General features: G+C 44.3%; 1 protein-coding gene across 2 annotated transcripts in view; it reads left to right on the top strand.

Moving 5' to 3' along the window:
- The window catches only part of FAM135B (family with sequence similarity 135 member B), a 282,611-nt gene that overhangs the window by 238,261 nt on the left and 21,638 nt on the right, over positions 1 to 22,712 (top strand). For both annotated transcript variants that reach the window (XR_011493402.1, XM_044781144.2), the window contains exons 8-12: positions 748 to 901; positions 3,050 to 3,099; positions 13,452 to 13,607; positions 14,385 to 14,458; positions 20,910 to 21,064. Coding sequence is in view for 1 of the 2 variants with exons in the window: in XM_044781144.2 (XP_044637079.2) it covers positions 748 to 901; positions 3,050 to 3,099; positions 13,452 to 13,607; positions 14,385 to 14,458; positions 20,910 to 21,064 (589 nt within the window). In the remaining variant the exon portion in view is untranslated. The remainder of the gene's footprint in view (positions 1 to 747; positions 902 to 3,049; positions 3,100 to 13,451; positions 13,608 to 14,384; positions 14,459 to 20,909; positions 21,065 to 22,712) is intronic.

Genomic DNA, 22,712 nt, shown 5'->3' with positions numbered 1-22,712 from the left:
ATTCCTTTCTCTGTTCTCACATTAAATCCCTTTTGAAATTTGTCCCAAGACATCCTTCTCTTTTGAGTTTGCAAAGTCAGAACTGTCCTGTTCCTTCTTTTTTCATCATGTCTAGATCTCCAAGTAAATTGGGGACTTAGGTATCTTTTCCTCATCAGACAAACCATATTTGTGCAATTCTACCAGTTTAATGTGTCCTACAGCTACAAACAAAATATAAGGGACAGACATCCTGACACTGCATGCTCACATTCAGAGCCTCTTACAAAATGCACTGTCAACATTGATTTTTTAACTGCACGACATCTCCCGATTTTACAACAATGCATTTTTCTCTGCTTCAGCACTATATACTATTCCGCCACCTACTAGGAGGGTCTTTCTAAATTCCTTATCTCCCTGTGAAAAGGAGGCCACCTCTGTCTGTCCCCTTGGCCTCTTCTTATAGTGGGAAGGGAAAGGCTTGTAAGTGGGTACCAATCAGTTGTCACAGACCTGTGAGGTCAGTGCCATTATCACCTCCTTCATCATCATTTATTATCATCATTATTCTTATTGTTATGTTAATTTGAACATGATAAGACAGAGGCTTGGCAGATTTCATTGGTTTTCTCGCACAGAGGTCTAGGGAAGACTCACGCTCTCTTTTCTTGGAATCTTGAACTCTTTCCCAATTTTTTTCAGGACGAGGCAGTGTGCAATAGTCATTCTAATTTCGCTCAGCTTTCGTTTCCGTTTCTCCTACAGGGGAGCTTCTACGTGCCCTCCGAGAACTGCATGCAGCATGCTTACAAGTGGCACCGGGAGCTGTGCTTCCTGCTCTTACACGCCTACCGGGGACTCCATGCCTACTTCCTGGTCATCATGAAGGACATCCCAGAGCTGCCACACATGGAGCTGGGTAAGGGGCCAGGCAGGGGGAAAACCTCATCCCAGCAGTCGGCCTTCCCCTTTTGGAGTAGAGCTTGAGAAAAGTCCACATGCTTTTGCAAGTGTCACAGTAGCCAGCCATTGCAGGTAGGTTTTTCTGTACTCTGCATCGTTCTAGCAGGAGACAATCTTGGATGTGCAAATACAGGAAGAAAAAACATGAGCACATCAAGGTATATTCATTCAGGCGTTCACCCCTCCACCAAGCATTTATTGAGCACCTACTACACACCTGGTGCTATTGGTGCATAAAGTTAAGTTGTTTTCTGAGGGAAAATGCTTGTTTATAGTCTTTTCTTAATTAGGCTGTAGTTACAGACTTGCAACTTACAAGAGTGTAAAACAATATTAAGAAAGAACTACATATATATTTTTTAATTTGGATGATTATAGAAACGTCTTAGTAGCCATCATATTTGGTTTTCTGTGGATATATTGCTCCTTGTATGTCTTCGGACATCATGGAGATCAGTGGGCCTCAGTCTTTCATGATTGACAGATGGTGGAACCAAAGCTCAGAGAGGTGACTTAGGGTCACACAGCAATGTGTGGCAGAACCATTTCAGGAGCACAGAAATCCTGCAGTGACTCCCCAGGGCAGGGTCCTTTGTATCATGTCACACTCATTTATAGTGAGTGATGCATCGTAGTTCTCCTCAAAGTCCTCTAATGAGGCCCCTTTGCCCCTAGAATGGAGGCCAAGTCCTTAGCCTGGTATTCAAGGTTAATAATAGAACACTTCTGACTACCTCAACTTCCCTCCCTGTACCCCTAGACCTTACCTGCTGAGATAGTCATGGCTTTGGTGGTATTATGGCCTTGTACACTACCCATTATTGCACTGAACACACCACATCACAATGATTCTTTTGCATATTTCTCTTCCCCACTAGACTTGGGGTCCTTGAGAGTAGAGCTCCCTCACATCCCCCATACACAGTGCCTGGAATGTAGGCTGAAGGAGGAGGTGCAGTGTTGTTGTTGATGAACTGAATTCTGCTGCCATCTTACCATCTAGCTTTATCAGCTCTAACACCCCAGACAGGCCCTGGGCTCAGGCGCTACTCTTTGAATCACACATCCGTGGAGTTGAATTTTTTTTCAGATTCAAATGTTATGCCTGCAATAAAGACATGCACAGAATCAGAGCCAGTTTACAGAGCTCAAAGGAAAAGTGGAGATTGTACAGTAGCAGTTGGCTTCTTGCTTTACTTCTTTTTACCCAAAGGAACTGTTTATTTGTTCATTTACTCAGTAGCATGTATTTACTGAGATCTACTATGTGCCAGACACCAAGGACACAGCTGTGATCAATATGACAAAAGTCCATTATCCCTGGGCGGGGTTCACAGACCTGAGTAGAGCTGCTGGGTGGATAGGTGTGTGCCCATCACACTCTCATCAAGGATCCTAAGGCACAGAGGGATTGCTTCCACTCACTTGGGCAAAAAAGCTTTCATTAGAACCCATGCCATGGCCAAGTGCAAACCATGGACCATGCATAATGGGACTAGAGAAGAGTTCAAGCACAGGCAAAACTGTGAACAATAAATCACAAATGGCTGAGGAGCACCAGGCTCCTGCTGCTGAGACAACGGGACCGCAGGCTCCTCTGTGGGTGGCATGGAAGGTTGTGAGGATCATTAACATCAGAGGTGGTGGAGCAGCCGGCTCAGCTCTACCAGTCCACTTCCCTGGACTTACCATCATTCATCTGTATGATGAAGATACAAATCCTTTCCCATATGTGTCGTACACAAGTGTGTGGGTGTGTGTGTGGGTGTACGTGTACCCACAAAAGCACCAAAGAATGTGGACTCACTTTGAACCACTCAACGTGCTATATGAATGTGGGGATCTACTCTTTCTCAGAAATGCACCCATGAGACGATGTTGACCTTTGTCAAGTGTGAAGTCACATGGCTCCAAGTCAGGTTTATCCTCTTTCTTTATAAATACAACCCCTTTAGGGAGTTAGAAGGGATAGAAAGAGAGTCCTCAGGAGTTGTGTTTCTTTGTGTGACTTTAATGCCAACTTGAAACCAATGCTTCTTTCGTACAATTATCAACGGCTGCATTTCAGTGTGTGCCCATTCAATTGCACTTTTATTCTTCCTAGAGTCCCTTGCTGTTGAAGAAACGCTTTCTCAGCTGTGCTCGGAGCTACAGGTAATTAGAGAACCGACTCCTCGGGTCTGAATGGCGGTGGTTACACAGGACAAACGTAATTGCTTTCTTGCTATAGAAATCAGACACAAAAGATAGGACTTGTAATTTCACTTTAGATCTTGAACTGAAGAAATAATCTTATATCCCACTGCCCTAAATCACTAAGCATCTTTTAGACTTCTACTGTGTGTCTAGTTCTGTGCTAGATATTTTGGAAAAACTAAGCAGGTTAAAAGGTTTCTGTGTCCCTGAGCTCATACTGCATTTATTCATTTGTCCATTTCCCACCCATTTAACAAACATTTACTGAAAGCCCACTATGTGCTTCTCATGGAGGGTGATAGAAACCTAGCTCCCGTGCTCAGATGGCCTCAGACATGGCAGGGGGCTAGCTTCAACAATGACAATGATGATGATGATGGCATCTGCCAAAAATCCATCAAGTGTGTGTTAAGACTATGTGCTTAATGAATACATGGCAAATGCACGTTAGTGTTAGTGTTATTTACAGTCTCTGAAACACTCTTGCACCCCATTGCCTTGGATGGCCTGGGTGGGTACTACTATTCTTCTATAACAAGAGGCAGATTGAGGAGGAAGGGAGCATGGTAGCTCAGGTGGGTGACACAGCTAATCAATGGCAGAAGCAGGACTCAAGAGGCTGTCTTATTGCAAACTGACATCTCCATCTTTTCAACTAGTGTTTCTCAACCCTGGCTGTGCAGTAGAAACACATTTGGAACTTTAAAAATACACCTTTGCCTAGGTCCCATTGAAGTTGATTGAGACGGAATATCTGGGAGTGGAGCTCAGATATGTGTATTTTCATTAAAAACTCCCCAGATAAATCAAAACCACAGTAAGATATCACCTCAGACCTGTTGGAGAATGGTGATCATCAAAAAGACAAGAGATAACAAGTGCTGGTGAGGATGGAGAAAAGAGAACCCTTGTGCACTGTAGGTAGGAATGTAAATTGGTGCAGCCACTATGGTAGTACAGCCACAGTATGGAGGTTCCACAAAAAAATTAAAAATAGAACTGCCATAAGATCCAGCAATTCCGTTTCTGAATAGGTATCTGAAGGAAACGAAATCACTATCTCGAAAAGATATCTGCACTCCATGTGCATTGAAGCGTTGTTAAAATAGCTAAGATATGGGAACAACCTGAGTGTCCATTGATGGATGAATGGATAAAGAAATTGTGGTACATATACACGGATACACACACACACAATGGAATATTATCCAGCCATAAAAAAGAAGGAAATTCTGCCATTTGCAACAACACAGATGGACCTTGAGGGCGTTATGCTAAGTGAGATACATCAGACAGAGAAAGACAAATATTGTATGATCTCACTTATATGTGGAATCAAATAAAACCCAAATTCATAGATACAGAGATCAGATTGGTGTTTACAAGAGATGGGAGGTGGGGGTGGGGGAAATGGGTGAAGGTAGTCAAAGGTACAGCCTTCCAGTTCTCAGATGAGTAAGTTCTGGGGATCTAACGTACAGCACGGTTGACTATAGTGAACAGCACTGTATTGCATGTTTGAAAGTTACTGAGAGAAAATCTCGAAAGTTCCCATCACAAGAAAAATAATTGTAACTATGTGAGGTGATAGCCGTGTTAGCTAATCTTATTCTGGTGATCATTTTGCAATATATACACAAATCAAATCGTTATGTTGTATACCTTAAATGTATACAATATTGTATGTTGATTATATCTTAATAAAACTGGTAGAAAATAATAAGAAAAAAAAGCTCCCCAGATGAATATAATATGCAGCCAGGGTTGCAACTCCCAGCCTTAGACTGCGTTATGAAGTTAACAAAACTCAGTGTTATAGTGGACGGACAAGAGACGCCTGTGAGAGGGCAGAATGCAGAGACAGGCACTGGGTACTGAAGGAAGGGGTTAGGGAAGGGTCTGTGGTGGAGGAGCCATTTGACATGAGCCTCAAGGAAGAGGGGGATAATTCAGGCAGTGCCCGTCATAAAATGGGGGTAGCCGGCTACACGTGAGTAACACAGGAGTCCATTTCTAGAATGTGTAAGGGAAAAGTGAGGCTGGCAAAGGACCTGGATGCCAACACCTGAGAGTGGACACTCCCTAGGCCTGGATGCAGTAAAGGCATCGCCCAATGGATGGCTAAGCAGACCACAGGCCATAAGGATCCACATGGGGCAGCTCTCCGCTCTTCCCCTGAGTGCACCCGAGGCAGCACTGCTTTCTAAAGGGCCCACAGGCTTCAGAGCCACACTGGTCTGGGCTCAGATCCACTCTCCAGCCCTTCCACACATCAACTGCATGGTCCTGGATGTTGACTCAGCTTGTAGGGCCTTGGATTCCTCATCTGCATGTCAGGATGGTTGGAGGAACTATGAGGGCCCATGAAAGGACCCTGCTGAGTGCCAGGCTCACAGGGCCTGCTCTGCAGAGCTGGCCTCTCCTTCCTGGCCTGGCAGGGCCCCAGCTCTAGGCCAGAGGAAAGGGCCAGCTGGAGGTACAGCTCAGCATCCCTAGGAGAAACTGCTTTAATTTTTAAGTTATCAAATATTTAGTTTTAGCAAAAAAAAAAAAAAAAAAAAGAAAGAAAAACGCACACAGTCAGCTTTCCACTTCACAATTCACAAGGTTGGGCTGAAAAGCAGGTTGGCGTCTATTCATCACCACCTTTACTGTCTTTCCTACATAGTGGTTAGAGTCAACTTCTGCTGGACTGTGGGCTACAGTTCTGAATGCACCCGGCTGGCTCTCTTGTTTGGGCAGGCCGTCTCCCCTCTCAGTCGTTGGTTTTCCACGTGTAAAGGGGCTGTTATGTGGTGAAATGAGCTCGTATGTGCACACAGTTCCACCACCTCCCCTGATGGACCTCACAGGCTGTGGGGGTTGCAGATGTGGACACAGATACGTGCGTGGTTGTGGGACCCCAGGAGGACGAGTTGCTAATGCTAATTCTGTCTGTGAGGAGGCAGATGCTAATGGACCCCAGAGAGGAGGCTGTGTTGTAGGCAAGCCATGAGGGAATGATGGATCCTGACCTTTTGTGCAAGGGCAGTCCAGTCAATGGAGGCTGGAGGCAGAGGGTGCAAGGCTGTGCTTGTGGATCAGTGAGCAGGGCTCCCAAAAGGGGGCACAGTGGGGTGACTGAGGCTCTGAGTGGAGCCTGGGCTAACAACAAAGGGGCCTGCTTGCCCCACATGACATAGAACTTGGACTAACCTCCCAGGTCAGTGAGAGCCATGAAGAAGGAGGGTGACAAGCTCATTGGAGGCTGTGTGGAAAAAAGAGGGAAAGAGAGTACATTTCAAGGCAAGAAACAGTGGTTAATGGCATTTAGAGCAAAAACAATGACAATGCCATCTTCCATGTACTGGATGCTGGCTCCCTACCTGTGATGCATGGGACACTGCCCTCACAGCAGCCCTGCGAGTGCAAGGGGATGCACAGATATATCCCCTATTCATTTTACCATAAGTGGACACAGAGGAATGTGGCTTCTGTATAGTCCCTGGACCACTAAAGTTTGGACAGGGGATCTGAACCCAAGGCTGTCTGCGAGCCACTGCCATATTGACACATCTGGACCCTGAAGTGGTCCAGGTGAGAATTCAGGCTGCCAATGAATCTATCAGATATATCTCATGTGAAGGGCCAATGGGTTGTCTTCCTCCTTTGGTGCAGGGCCCCTACCTGCAGGGATGCTGCGCCTGACTTTGGGCGATAGTGTCGCCTCAGGTTTTATTTGGTGCAAAGCAATCAAATTAGTTGCCTGCTGCAGGGATGCTGCTGGGTGACAGGGAGGGAAAGGGGGCCCGGGGGTGGGCGTCAGCCTGCTCCACGGTTTGCTGAAGGGCAGCCCGGTGCTTGAAGTGGAAGAAACAGCTCCCTCCGCAACACCTGGAGAGGCGCGCTCACAGCTTGCAGAGCATTTAGAGGCAGGACATCGCCACCTAGTGGCCAATCACAAAGGGTCGGGAATGTACCCATCTCAGGGATGGGTGGGGTGGTGGAGGTCGGGTGGAAACTGTTTCAAGTGATTTCAGACAATTTGTAAACATAAAAGATCTACGTGCTGGAGCAGTGCATATGCATCTTTACCACCACGTGAATCATACAAACATTTATTAAGCACCTACTCTTGGTGCCAGCCACCCTGCTATTTCTTGGGAATACACAGATGGCGGAGACCTTCCCAGGACTAGCAGCCTAGTGCCAAACAGATTTGTTCACGCATGGGGCAGAAGTTGCCAGTAGGATCAGTGCTAGACCAGGGAGAGGAAGCGAGGGGGCTGTGGGAGCACGGGGGCGGGTGTGGCAGGCTTTGTGTGAGGTTACCACGAGGAGGGGAGAGCAGAGAGGGAAGAGCCCCGGGCAGCCCAGGGTGAGAAGGGACCTGAGGAAGCACCAGGGGTGCTCAGAGCCCTCGATGGCTGCAGCAGGGAGCGGATGAAGTCAGTTGTGGGGGGCTCAGCTGGAAAGGTGAGTCAGAGCAGATGATGAGGGTCCCTGCTGTGCAGCCTGATTAGGAGAGGGATGGGGTGGGCTCTCCACAGGAGAAGGAAAGGCTCTCATGAAACTCAGCCGCATGCTTTGCAATAGCAACCTGGTCCAACACATGCTGGATATCTACCTGAAAGCAATTGCCAATTTCCTTTAAAAATACAGCAAGATAGAGTTTCTTATCATAAGAAAAATTCTTCCCTAGTTGCCCCCATAAACTTCCGGGAGATCCCAATTGTCCTATAGTCTTTCCTTGAGCTGTGCTCTCCCACAGGAAATACTGAAAATAAGTTACCAGGCATGAATGAACGGCTACGCATTGGAGGCAGCCCACGTTTTGCTTGTTTTGTTTACTTAATTGTTTTTTCCAATCCCCTTGCCAGAGAGTTTTTAAATTATTTCATTTAAGCCTGAAAACATCTTTTTGAGGTGGTTCAAGAGGACATTACAGGCCTTCTCACTGAATCCTTGCTTTGATCTGAGGATGTAGGTTTTATTAACCCTGTTTCCTAGCAGAAGGAACTAAATCTTTAGAGTGACTGTCCCCTGTGATCACTGAGGTCTCTTCCTCCCCGGCCAGCCACAGTCCCTGGCTCTATTACTTTTCAGCACAAACTCTAGAGGGAGACTCAGAGCTCTGATTATTTAGAGCCCTCCTAGGATAGCTAGGGAGCCACAAAGCTCAGCCAGAGACAACTCATTTAAGTACCATCCATTTCTCTCTCTAATTTTAGAATTTCTCAAACTTTAATGTGCATGTGAATTGCCTTGGGATCTTGTTAAAATGCAGGCTCTGATTTGATCCGTGGTGGGCAGAAGATTCTGCATTTCTGACACGTCTCCAAGAGATGACAGCACAGTTGGTACTCCTGGACCACCTTTGGAATAGTGTCCAAACTCGGAAACTCCACTAGGGAACACCGTTCCTGTTGACATCCACTAGGCACCTCGCTGCTTCCTTTGCCCCCTCCACCATGCTGTGAGGCTGGCACAGAACCTGATTCTCCTCAGCTGGGACTTCCCTTCCCCAGTGTGACCCTCCCCAGCTGCAAGGCCCCCGGGCTGCATTCCAGAGCATGCCTACTGAGGATCGGGACCTTGGCAGCCATGCCTGCTTGCTTTCAAGAGCCTGTCTCCTTGAATGTGGAGGCCCACGGGTCCAGAGGGACCTGGCCACATCTAGGGTTGCTCCACTTACAGGGACTTCTGTGACTGCAAGCTCCTAGGTGGCAGGGGCCTTGGCTGATTCATCTTTTGTTTTGCATGATGTCCCACACAGAGCAGGCTGCACCGAGCATGGAAACCAAACACATGACAACTCTCACTGTCCTGTGTAAAAGCTCCGAGCAGATCCCATTCGCCTGCAACATGAGGGCCTGATGCTAGGGATGCCTGTCAATCAACAGCGTGCAATGCTCCCCTCGCCTGCCCCAGCCCTCCTCAACACACGGTATTTCAGCCGTTTCAGGGGCAAATCAGTGTTCTCACCCGGTGCCCTTCTCCGGACTATTGCCTCTGCCTGCCTCTCCCGTCTCACCTGGTTTTCATTCTTCACATAATCCCACTCATCCTGTGAGGCTCAAGCCAAATGCTTGCTTTTCAGGGAACCAGGTGACTTCCTGGGACCTGACAGCTCCCAGGGTGACCTCTTCTGTTCGATGGGGCAGCATCTAATCCAGCCACTGCTCAGTGACAAAAAACAATTTGTGGCATTTTCTCCCCCATCCGATAAGCCATGAGCTCCTGCGTGGAATGGATTGAATTCTATTGATATTTGTATCCTGCTGCCAAAACTGACTTGGTGTTCGATAAATATTTGCTGAAGCAAACATGCAAAATGTCTCCAAATAGCATCAAGTAGAGAACAGTTACCCAAAGTAATTGTCAAACCCAAGCCGAGGCCTCAAGTTTCATTGAATGGGTAAAGGTCTCTTGGAAAGACTGGAAGTTTCTTCCATCCATGTCACTCTTGGTCCCGAGTCATGTGAATAGATGAGCTTGGATAACTGTTGCTGAACGTTGCTATGAAAAAAGCCTGTGAGCATCTGAAGGGAAAAATGGCCCATGGAGGGGGTATTAGGTGAGTTCTAAGCCAGGGTCTCCAGGCATATCCTGTGAGTTTGCAGTTTTCAGGGGATATCACCTGTCTTTTGCATTGGTAGGTGGGTTGAGCAGACATAAAGCACTCTTTTGTGGGATAGGAGCCACCAAGCAGATCTACACATGGTGTAGTGGGATTAATGGGATACAGCATAGCATGGTGGGCTCTGGAGCCTGACTTTCTGGGTCGAGTCAGCTCGCATGTGATTATCATCTAGGTCATCTTGGGCTTACTTATTTAGCCTCCTGGAGCCTTGGTTACCCCATCCATCAAAAAGGGGTAATAATAATAGCACCTACGTGATAGGATTGGTATGAGGATTAAGCAAATTAATTTCTATAAAGCACTTAGCCCAAAGTGCCTCGTAATTATCAGTTGTCATTTTGTCATTGTTATTATCAAACACCCTCTCATATATTCCGGAAAGTCCACCTAGATGAGTGGCATTGAGCTGAGATCTGAAACACAAGCAGACATTGCAGAGTGTGTGTGTGTGTGTGTGTGTGTGTGTGTGTGTGTATGTGTGTGATTCCAGACAAAGACGATGACGTGTGCCGCAGAAGGAGTTGTGATCCAGAAGGGATTTGCAACCCTGGCTGCACATTAAGATCACCCGGGAAATATTTTAAAAATTCTAGTGTCTGGGCTATCCCCTCAGAGATTCTGAGATGGACGCAAACATCTGTAGTTTTATGGTCTCTCAGTGATTCTAATGTGCAGCCAGGATTGAGGACCATTGTGAAAGAACACAGCTACTTCAGGAAATGTAAAGCAGACTTTCTTGATCTGATGCCTGTTTACCTTGAAGGCACAATGTAGGCATCACCTCCTCCAGGAAGCTTTCCATGACCCTTCTACAGAATTCAGTATATATCTCTGTCACAGTACTTTATAGGTATATTATAATTATCTAAGTAAATAGCTATAACTGGATCATATGCTTCTTCTGGGGCTGGATGTATTTATCTTTGGCTCCCCAGAGCTCAGCACACCCCTAGCACATAACAGATACTCAATAAACAGAGCAAGGGGATGAAGGGTGAGAGAAGGAGTGAAAGAACAAAGGAGCATGGTTAGAGCCCAGCCACAAAGTGTGGGAGGATTGGCAAGTGTGAGTGGCTGCGTGAGCTTTCTGGCAGCTCCACCTGAAATGGCATTGGGTCCAAACTGCCTTCTTGTTAGCATGAGGGGTCTCTCCTTGGTCTTGTTGGAGAAACCCCTCCATTCCCATCATCTGTAATTGCACAGGCTCAGGCATCTGTGAGAGTAGGAAAGTCCTCTTGTGGCTTAATTAGAAGCTTCCATAACTTTATCTGGAGCCATTTCTGTAATCAACTAGGGGAAAAAATAATTCTGCCAAAGACACATTTAATGAATAGTTTTTCTCTTTCTACTTTTCACTCTAGTGGCTGAGCTCAGAATTCATGCTGTGTTTGCCAATACTGCTATAGTGGAAGGAAGAGAGCTATGGGTGATAGAATGAGAAACCCAGTAAGGGAAGCCCAGTTATTGAGGAATGGGGTGATTCCTTTGATTGATGCAAAGTCACTGATTTATTCAATAAAGTGTTACTGAATTCCCACTATCCATCAGCCACTGTGTAGGTACTGGGAATACCGAGAAGGGTAAAGCTCAAAATGCAACCAGGAGGGATATAGGAAGTCGAACAAGCAATGTATGGTTAGTGGTGCCACGAGAGTGGTCTGTGCAAGGTCAAGTAGGCTTCTAGGAGCAAGAGGTTAGTCTTACATGTGCATAAACACATCGAGGGAGCACAGGAGAAGTTTCAAAAGAATCATCAGAAGCAAGGGGGACTCCACTGACTCCTGAAACAGTTACCCAGTGGAGACCAGACAAGGCTGAAGTGGTGAAGAGGAGAAAGGAAATTGGAAGATGAGAGGAGAAGGCAGTCCAACGAGAACTGATCAAGGGCCTGGTGTTTGGAATTAGGTGAGTGTGTTTAGGCCACTGTGAGCAGGTCAGTGTGGCTGGGGCAATAGGTGTGCCCTGGGCGAGAAGGGAAGGTAGCCAGAGGTAAGGCAGAGAACATTGTCAGTGCAAAATGGCGCCAGATGCTGATGCAGGAACTTGGCGCTCATTATTGAGGGTAACTGGTTGGAGAATCTAAAAATGAACCACCACTAGTCCATTTGAAAGCTTCTCTCCAGCTTGGAGGCTTTCCAGTGGCTGACCGTGTCCCCCACCCTCCCCAAACCAATCCTGACTTTTTTGCCTCTTAACACTTCTGGACATGGATTATGGCACTGAACCAAGAGTGGACATTCCCGGTTGGATGCCTGCCTCCCTATAGAGCCAGTGCTGGAAATAATGCTTCCCTTAGAAGAAAGTAAGGGTCATTCTCTCATCTTGGACTTTTGTAGCTTGTGTAGTCATCAAAGACTGATCTTTCTTCTTGGAAGAAGCAGCTTGTAGATGCTACAGTTGAATGATGCCCTGTATCTGGAAGCTAGTCATTAATTATAAAGTAACAATATCCAACATTAAAGAGCCTTACCAGGTTCCGAGTTCCTCTTCTCCTCTTTTTCTTACTCTTAGATGGCGCACTCCACTGAGCAGGCATTCATCTAGCGTCAGCCTTTAGTCCAAGAATAGCAAAAGCAACTTCCAGCGTTTCAAGCTAGGCTTTGAACTTAGTCTGCCTATATGTTATTACATCCAATAAATGGTTATTTGCTTGGCATACTCATTTTACAGATGAAGAAACTAAGGCACAGGACAAAGAAGTGGGGGGGAGTTGGGTTTGAAATGGCTATGGTTATGTGTCCCTGCTGCATCTTCCCTGAGTGAGAGATCCCCACCACTCTTAATTGTTAATCTACTTTCCTATATCCTCCACTGAATCAGGATCCCTGAAGGCAGAGACCCTTTCTTATTCATCTTTGTGTCCCAATTTATTCTAAGCACATGCTTGGTGCATGGAAGATGCTCATAGCATGCTTGTTGAATGAATCATGAAGCCTAGAACTAGAATGTCAGGCCTAGAAAACTGGCTGGCTGCCTCTCAGAGACTTGATCTCTGTTCTCACCTCTCCAGATTTCAAGTTACCCCCAGAGCTGATGGCTTTCCTACTTCTAAACTGCAGCTATCCAAAGATTCCCCCACAGGCTCAGGCCCTCTCTAGAGTGACTCCTTCAAGTTTTAGTTAAGGCAAATTTGTATCCTCCTTAAGAAGTTTGGAGTGATGGGGGGAAGATGGTGGTGGGGCTACTGAGCACCCACCGTGTAGAAATCACCCAGCTAGTTAGGTGCTCTGAGGTTATAAAGGCTTTATTGTTTCTTGGAAGATGTTTTCACAACACCCACGATGTAAAGGCAGCATGGTGCTGTGGCTTTGTGGTTTGACAGCTCTTCAGTGAAATTCAGCTCTATGTGACCTTGGGCATGCTATTTAATCCCTCTGACCCTCATTTTATTTTTCTTTAAAATAATGGTTACAGTAACTCTACCAAAGCGTAACTGCAGAAATTAAGTAGGAAGCATGTATAAAACACCTAGTGTTCAACCTGCCGACTAGTAGATGTTAATAAGTGGCAGCTAGAATGATTGCAGACTACTGAGTTCAGGATGTAATGGGATAGAAGGTAGAGAGTAGAGTCCAGAGAAAGGAGAGAGATTCACTGAAAGCAGAGGTGTCAATAAAGATGTCAGGGAGAAGGCTGCAGTAGCTTCATGGAGCAGAGGTCCTTCACTACCACATTTTTGCCTCTCCAGATGTTGAACAATCCAGAGAAGATAGCTGAACAGATAAGTAAGGATCTCGCCTGGCTCGCCTCCCACCTGATGGCTCTGTGGACCCAATTCCTGGATACGGTGACGCTACACTCCCAAGTGACCACTTACCTCACCCAGGAACATCACACCTTGAGGGTAGGCTGTCAAACGGTATAAATTCTCCAATCACATGCCAGTGAGCTCTCGAGAAAGCTTCACAACAGTCAGTTCATTGGGCAGAATAAGAATTGGTATTGACTTCTGTAGACCTGAGTGCTAGTCCTGGTTCCGCTATGAACGTGCAGTGGGACTGCATGAACTCAGCCTCTCAAACCTTTGTACTGTCATTCATAAACTACCTGCCTTGGCTACCCGGTGATACCAGAGCCTATCCCAACAGATATTACAGTGTTTTGAAAAAATGTTTTCAAATGTAAGACATTGTTCTTGGTGTATTTCTTTACCACCAGCTTAGATGTATATGGGCAGGTAGTAACACATAAGAAGAGATGTTGTTGGTCTTCTCATTTCCAGCAAGAGGACCAAATATCTGAGTCTACAAAGTACTTAGGGGACACACTTACATGACTGGCTTTGCAAACTCTGTTTCACCTGCATTTATTTATGGTCTATGTTTTTGAGTGTCTTATATTCTAGTAGAAAGAACAAGACCTAAATATAAAAATGACAGAAAGCAATGCAAGAACGGATTCATAAAGATGCATTAAACTGTGTTCATAAACCAGATTTGGGCTGAGAGATACGAATGAGGGAGGGAAGCGTGGCAAGGTGGAGAGACTGCTGTTTCAGAACCTCTGGGTGGTGGGCTTAGCCCTCCTCCTATCAGCACGTTCCACTTACCATCTTGAGTCTCAAAAAATAGAGGTAGTACTCACCGATGAGTTAAATTGTTTACATTCTTTTACTCCTCAGGTCCGAAGGTTTTCTGAGGCCTTCTTTTATATGGAGCACCAAAAACTCTCAGTCCTGACCTTTCAGGAAAATCTGTAAGTAACCAAGTGCATGCAGACGTCACAGCCTAAAAGTAGCCACCCAAGGCATTCTTGTTCAAAGTTACTTCTTCCCTTCATCTCTGACTGTGAAGGAGGGAAGTTTACCCACCTCTGCACATTCAGGCTGCATTTTCTCTGCAGGAGAGAATCAGGCAAACTGCAGAGGCGGGAGCTGGCAGGTGGCGGAGAAGGTCAACAGCCAAAGTTTTCTTTTGTTGAGTGTCATTATGGTTCTATAGACAGAATCAAGACTTCCTAGGTCCCTGAAGACATCTGTGCTGAGTCCTCTTTGCAAAATGAATTAGAAGCAGGTGGTGTGACCACAAGTTCTGTCCCCAAAAAAACCAGAATTTGCCTGAGACTTTGCAGTAGCTAGAAAATGCTTTCAGCATAAGAATTAAGACTGAACTACCTATTTAGGAGCTCTAATGAATTTCTAAGCTTGCCTTCTTCTAGAAAAAATGAAAAGATACTCAAAAAAGTCAGAGAGTTGGCAAAAGATGGGGTCATCCTCTCTCTTAGATGTCCCTAGTGAGCAGGAAAGGGGCTTCCTCTGAGATGTTTTGGCCGTTGCTAAAAACTGAGCGCTTCTTTTTGTTTCTGAATGATGTGCTCATCTCAGAAAATCAATGTGGATGGAATAATGTTTGAGATGCCACAGCAAACCTGGCAAGAGGAACCCTTGAGATTCACCCATCACTCAAGACAGACCTGAAGATCCCTTCCCCCTCATCTTGTAACTTTATTTTCTCCCCACTCTTCATTCTGTTTGGAAAGTACAATGATATTTAAAGTTTGCCTCATGGATTCTGAAAGCGAGCGGGGCACCAAGGAAAACACGTCTGCGTGTTAAAATAGCTTGTCTAGAAATATCTAGAGTCTTTCACTCATTCATTCATTCAGTCCAGCCCCCAGCTAGAACTGGCTGAATATATTTTCTAAAGCTAAAATTGGAAGAGTTAGTCTGACAAATATAAACATAACTTTGAGGGCCACTGAGCGAAATAGAGCAAATCAGGACTACTGCAGGAAACCTCTTCCTGAGTCACCACCACAATAGATAAACCTTAGATCACCAGGCCCTGGTTGTGTTCCAAGGGGCTTGAGGACAGATGGAGGTGATAGACAAGAGGTAACTACCCTCCCGGGAAAGCTTTATTGGAATGCCAACCACTTGACAAAGTACAGACAATAGAGCATTTGGCCCACCTGGGTTCAAAATCCCCTTCCTCCATTTACTTGCAGGGGGTCCTTGAGAAAGTTCTGTTGCTGTTGCTGTTTTCTTTCTTTTTCTTAAACTCACATAGTCTTAGTATCCTTAAAATGGGCAGGATAATAGTTGTAAGGACCAAATGAGAACATTCATGTGTATGGAACACACCGTGCAAGCCACAGACTCTGCTCAGAAAATGTCAGGTGATGACTGATCAGTTATAGAAATGTTAAGTGTACACATATGCACTGGGGATGCGGCAGAGAACAAAGTCAAGATGCTGTCCTCATGGGTCACTTATTTTAGTGGAGAAAAGGGCAAGACATGAATGATATTTCAGGTAGTGACAAGTAAAGAAAAACAAATCAAGGTAAGGATACAGAAAATGATAAGAAGGGATTCAGCCAGTGTCCTCATAAATATTTAACATCTAGCTCTCAGATGAGCAAAAATAGACAAACAGTAAACTCTGGTCTGTAGTGTTTGCTGATCAATGTGTTACCACTGAACATGGAATTGGGAAGAGATGTGTACAATCGGCTCTTGTGAACCAGTATGAACTGGTTCCAACACAACACTGATGTGGGATAAGGACTGTTTTAGCCAAAGTGATAAAAGAAAGTCTTTCTGAGGATGTGACATTTGAATAGAGACGGGGTTATAGCAAACCATACGTTGATATGGGAGAAGACTTTAGTCAGAGGGCATAGTTGGTGTAAATGTTCTTATATGGGAACGAAAGTTCTTGAAGAGCAGCAAGAAGCAAGTATAGGCAGAATGGAGGCAGCAAGAAGGAGAAGGTGAGGGAGGGAGGACCAGTGAGGTAGGTAGGGGCCAGCCCGTGTGGGGCCTCATGGACCAGGATAAGGAATTTGAACTTTGTACCATGACAATTATGATTAATACCTTTTTTCTTTTTAACTGGCAAATGAGTGTGATGGAAAGAACTTGGATTTCAAATCTCATACATATGGTTTGAAATCTTGATTCTGTAATTATAATACTTGTGACATCAAACCAGTTACTGAAATTCTTGTCACTTTGATGTAAAAGGGAGTTTCCTTCATTCGACAAATACCTATCTAGTGTTGACTATGTGCCAGACACTATTTTGGGTGATGGATATTCAGCAGTGAACAAAACAGACAAATTCCCTATCTCACAAGGCTTATATTTTAGTAAAGAAAGACATATAAATAAATAAATATGACACGCCAAATGTGCTAAGTGCTACAGAGAAATATCTATCAGTGTGAGAGGAGCAGAGGCTTCTATTTCATAGTGTTGCCAGGGAAAGGCTCCCTGGCAAGATGACATTTGAGCAGAGATAGGAAGCGGGTAAGAGATGAGACCTGCAGATACCTAGGAGATTATATTTGTCTCATTGTATAACTTTAGAGATTAGAGAAATTTGTAATCGTTTAATTAATAGTAGATATTAACCTATATAATAGAGCATAAACTAAGGTAGAATGGTATTATTCAGGAGGAAGTAAACTTTTTATTAAGTCGTTGAGAATAATAACTATTGAACAGAGAGGGAAATTTTATTTCAGACTGAGAAAATTACTAGATGAAAGGTACAAAGTGCCATGAACAGAAGTGAAACTCAGATTGAGCTGGTAAACAGGTTCTATGCAACGCTGGCAACTGTGCATGAACAGGACTATGCTCACCTGGAGATCAGAGCCAGGAGGTCATCCTGTTTACCTATGAGACAGATCCACCCTCCAAAATCAGGATGGACACATGGAAGGACCAAGCGACCCAGATGAAACTCACCTGTCAAGACCCATCTTGTCCAAGCTCAAACTGGATTGTGTTTCTCAAACCATAGGTCACAATCATTTAGTGGACTATGAAATCAACTTAGTGGATTTGAAACAGTACTTTTTAAATGAAATAGGATAGGACAAGATAGGATAGACAGTGAGAGTAAGAAGTGTTTCTGAAACTCTGTTTCAGTGTGTGTGATGGTACTGCGTTGCCATGTAAAATGAAGACTACTTTTGCTATAGGTGCAATATTTTAAAAGTAGTTAAAAATGATTCATATGGCTAGTAGCAAGGATGTGTTTTATTGTCCTGCTTTTCTGTTTTACCAGTGTCTAGCCAGTGCTTTTCACACAGTAAAGAGGTTTTCAATGAAAGTTTGTTGAATGAATAAATGTGAGAATGTTGATGTGTATGGAGACCTATACTGATGATTTAATTTCTGTAACAATGATAATTGAGATATCACTCTTTAATGTTTTCTGTAGTGATAATTATAACACTATCTAACTTTAAAAAAAATCATTCCTTCTACGAGATGCTATGAATATAGGGCTGAGCACAGGAGAAGCTTGCCCTCCCTTCTGGGAGCTTAGTCTATTGAGATGGCTATGCTAAGAAGCTGTGCTAAGGGCTTCAGGTGCATTGGCTCATTGAATGCTCACATTAACCCTGTGAGCTAGGAGCTGTTGATATCCCCACTTTACAGAAGAAGAACCAGGGGAAACAGGGGCTCAGAGAGATTAAGTAACTTATCTTATACCACATGGCTGCAAGTCATACAAACATGGATCTGTCGGAGTCCAGATCCCACACTCCCAGCCTCCTTGTTGTGGCTCCTCTGCATCGTGTTGAATCTTTATCCTAAAGAATACACCAGAAAAGATAAAATGTGGATTATTCAGCCTCTAAAATAACAGTATCTGTATGCAATTGGACTGTTCTCCTGGAGTCAGAGTAAACCCGACGTTGAAATAAACAGGTAATGAACCAGGCCCTATATGTTCCATGCAGCAAATTTCTGGAACTTCCTGATCTTACTTCATTGAAACTTTGTGCCCCTTGATTAGCAACTTTCCATTTCTTACTCCCCCCAGGCCTAGGCAACCAATGTGCTCCTCTTTTATTCTATGAACTTGACTATTTTAGATGCTTCATTTGAGTGGACTCATGCAGTATTTGTCTTTTTGTGACGGGCTTATTTCATTTAGCATACTGTCCCCACAGTTCATCCATGTTGTCACATATTGCAGAATTTCCTTTTTTTTTTCTTTTTAAGGCTGAATAATAATCCATTGTGTCACATTTCCTTTATCCTCTCATCTGTCCATGCATGTTCGCCTTGTTTCCTTATCTTGGCTATTGTGAATTAGTGCTGCTATGCACGTGGGAGTGCTGATATCTCTTGAAGATCCTGATTTCCATTCTTTTGGATAGATACGCAGAAACGGGATTGCTCGATCATATGGCATTTCTATTGTTAATTTTTTGAGGAAGTTTTATACTGTTTTCCACAGAGGTTGCACCATTTTGCATTCCCACCAACAGTGTACAAGAGCTCCAGCTTCTCCGTATCTCACCAACACTTGGTTTTTTTGTTTGTTGTAATAATAGCCATCCTAACACATCTCATTGTATATGTGTCCTAGAATTTTTAGTCATTTTTTAACACATGCTAACCACTGTTTTAGGTACTTAGCCACATTCACAAAGTCCTTATGCACAAGAAGCTGCTTCTCAGTAGGAGATAACTCCCTGCATGAAGTAACTTAGACCTGACTCTCCAATGCCCGTCCTGCCGTATTGTAATTACTTGACTAAGAACCCGATTTATTCGTGATTCTGTTGGCTCTTTAGGTCCAGAATTGTTTCAGTCCTCTAGATATATGCTCTAGCCTTTCTACACGGTCCCATGCACATTTGTGTTCAATTAATAAAGTTTTTTAATAAACGAAAAACTGGGCTAAAAGTTCCAGGTTCAGATGATGGCTAAGAAGTACAGAATTGATTGCAGCAAAATCCCATTTAAATATTCAGAAACAGGGCCAGCCCGATGGCGTAGTGATTAAGTTCATGTGCTCTGCCTCAGCAGCCCGGGGTCTGAGGGTTTGGATCTCGGGTGTGGACCTATGCACCACTCATCAAGCCATGCTGTGGAAGCATCCCACATACAAAATAGAGGGAGACTGGCACAGCTGTTAGTTCAGAGACAATCTTACTCAAGCAAAAAGAGGAAGATTGGCAACAGATGTTAACTCAGGGCCAATCTTCCTCACCAAAAGGTAATAATAAATAAATAAATAAATGCATACATACATATTCAGAGAAAGATTAAAAAAATTGTGAAGTTGCGGCCACCTTCAGGGCTTTGAGGAAGAGAATAATTTGTTTATCCTTTTCTTTCATAGGTGAAAATCCAATTGAGAAATAAGAAATAAAATATACTTATTATACATATATTAAATATACGTATATAAATTAACATATGTGCATATGTTTTCATGTTCATTATGTTTGGTACTGAGAATGCTGCCCTGGGAAGGTTGCTCTGGACTTGTGTGGAGTTCCACAGCTACAAAGCAGTTCTAAGGGGGGCAGATGACCTACACAGCTGGGAAGTGAGGGAGGGGGTGCCCAGACAGAGCAACAATCAGACAGATAGACAGACACTAGCTACACATGCTCAGTCGGCATGGAGAAAAATGATGGAATGTTAATATTTTCCCTTCATAGGGGTAAATAAACTCCCTCCCTTTTGCAGGGAGTTGAGGAGAAGGAAATTAAACGTTTTTTTAATCATCCCGGCCTTTGCATTATGAATACTGATTATTTCAAACTCTGGAATCGAATTCCTACTGGTGGAAGGATGTCTGGGTCATGGAGGAAGAATACGGGGCATTTGTGTATCCTACACGGAGTAATCAAAACCCATGGTTTCTGAACTAGAAGAAGTTAGACCCTAATCAAGGATGCCAATGTCCACACAGTAACCTACTCTGAAGCAGTAAATTAGTTGGTTGTTAATCGAAATGCCACAAAATACGATTCGGACGCTTAAGTGCTATAGGAGGCTAAAGAGCAAGAGTAAAGGATATGTAAATTTAAGTTTTTCCTCCAAAGTGCTAATTTAAGATTCCTCAGTACTTAGAAACTCAGCTCCTGATCCACTGGAATGGTGTTTATTGCATTCCACTACAATGGCGTGTGATAAATGCCCCTAGTCATACAATCCGTGACCTCTAAACTCAGTTCCCAGACCAGTTCCAATTCAAAGCAGACTGTGGCTTTGAGGGCAGCGGAGGTGCTGGGAAGAAAGGACGGGTGGACGGACAGACAGGTGGTCTATTGTCAGAGTCTGGTGAACATTTTCTAAATGTTTTCTTGGAATTAGGGGGATGGGGCAACAATTTTAAAACATGTAAATCTTCCTTGCATGCTCACCGGGCGGGATGTTCCCCAGGACGCAGACCCACAGCCAGCTGTCTCTGGATGTCCGGAATTCAGAGTACCTCACCACGATGCCCCCGCTGCCTGCTGAGTGCCTGGACATCGACGGCGACTGGAACACCCTGCCAGTTATCTTTGAGGACAGATATGTGGACTGCCCTGTGACAGGTTTGTCTGCTTTGTTTTGGAAAGGCTCAAGAATAAGCCTCTCCAGTGGGTTCCACTCAGGTGTCTGGTTTGTGTCCCCAAAAGCAATGGGACCAAATTAATGAAGTAATTTCTCAGTTGATAGAGGAGAAGCAAAAACTAAGGTTAAACTAGTTATTTGAAATGACTTTAGTGCAGTGAAATTGACCAATCAGTGTAACAAAATGGCAATTCTAGTAAAGACTCCCTTCCTGACCCCTCTAGGGCAGAATTGTACCTGATGCCCCAGTGTTTCCACCTACAAACTGGGAACGAAATTCTCCCCCTCCACAGAGTTCTGTAAGCGTCGGATGGAGATCCTTTCTTATCTGAAATGTGCAATTCAAATATAAAGTCGCTTCTGGCTGAACTTTAATGCATTCAGTTCAGATTCCTATGGAGTGCTTACTTTATGCCACGAGCCAGGCCCAGTATTTGAGAAGGTGGACTACATCAATGCATGGATTAGTGGATGAACGACTCAATTCAGCGAAAAAAGATAACATGTTTGTGTGTATCTGTGTGTGTGTATCCCGATTTCAGTCTGTTTTGCTGGTGTTGCACAGTCTGTAAATGAACCGATAGGTCAATGAGAGGGAGCCTGGTGCAAACAGGGCATTCAGTGTATGTTAGTTCTCTGTCCCCTCCCACAGTCCTGCTCACGGAAACCCAACAAGCTATGATAGATGACGGAGCTGAAATAGCCCATGATCCCTTAAGGCACCAGAAAATGCCAGACCCTATGCTAGAGGTTTTCTGTGTTTTATCTTTTTAATCGTATAAAGGAACCTCACAAGCCCTATTTCACAGAGACAAACTGAGGTACAAGGAGTTCTTGTATGAAAGATCATGCAGCTTATAAAAGTCAGCATTCAAAGCAATTCCCTCCAACTCCAAAGCCTGTGGTTGGCCTTACCATCCCTTTGTGAGGTGTTCAAAGTCATGATGCTTGGGTGCCCATCGTTTAAATGATGGGCCTTTTAAATTTCAGAGTTTCTGCAATCTGAGATTTGTAGGGCGTTTCGAAAGTCTTGGTGACTTCCTAGGACAGTGCAACCTTGCAAACCAAGGATATTTGGTTCTCAGTATTACCCTGACATCTAGTGTCAACACTGTGCATAACGCCTAAAATGTATACTAGCTCTAGAGATGGCAGCCGATCCAGCTGCTCAAAAAAAGCTTACAGCTTTGCATGGAGACTTTGTGTGTGTGTGTGCGTACATATGTATATGTTTTCATGTTCCTTATAGTTATGTAATTTAGCTGCAGAAAATTTGAAGTTAGAGAAGGAACTCACAATAAGTACCCACCATCAGACTCCCCAATATTATCATTATTAGCCTTTGTTACAGATTGCCTTCCAGTCTTTTTTCCTATACATATTAATAGATATCCTAGTGCATATAAATCTCAGTCCCTCAACTCATGTGGGCAATTATATTTCATATCTTTATTTTTTATAAATCAACTTCACATCAGCTGAGCCCCATCCGTCCTGCTGTGTGGGCTGGAAAGTCAATCTCGTTCTTTTTAGGGCTTCTCTGCCAACCCTTCTTCACCACCCACCATATCAGTGCCCTAGAGTCTTAAAAAGAAGCAAACTATGATTGGGGGAGGTCTTTCTAGGGCC

Source organism: Equus asinus, chromosome 12, assembly GCF_041296235.1.
Source record: "Equus asinus isolate D_3611 breed Donkey chromosome 12, EquAss-T2T_v2, whole genome shotgun sequence".
NCBI lineage: Eukaryota > Metazoa > Chordata > Mammalia > Perissodactyla > Equidae > Equus > Equus asinus.
Note: the sequence above shows the minus strand (reverse complement) of the source record. Positions and strands in the feature narration are given on the sequence as shown.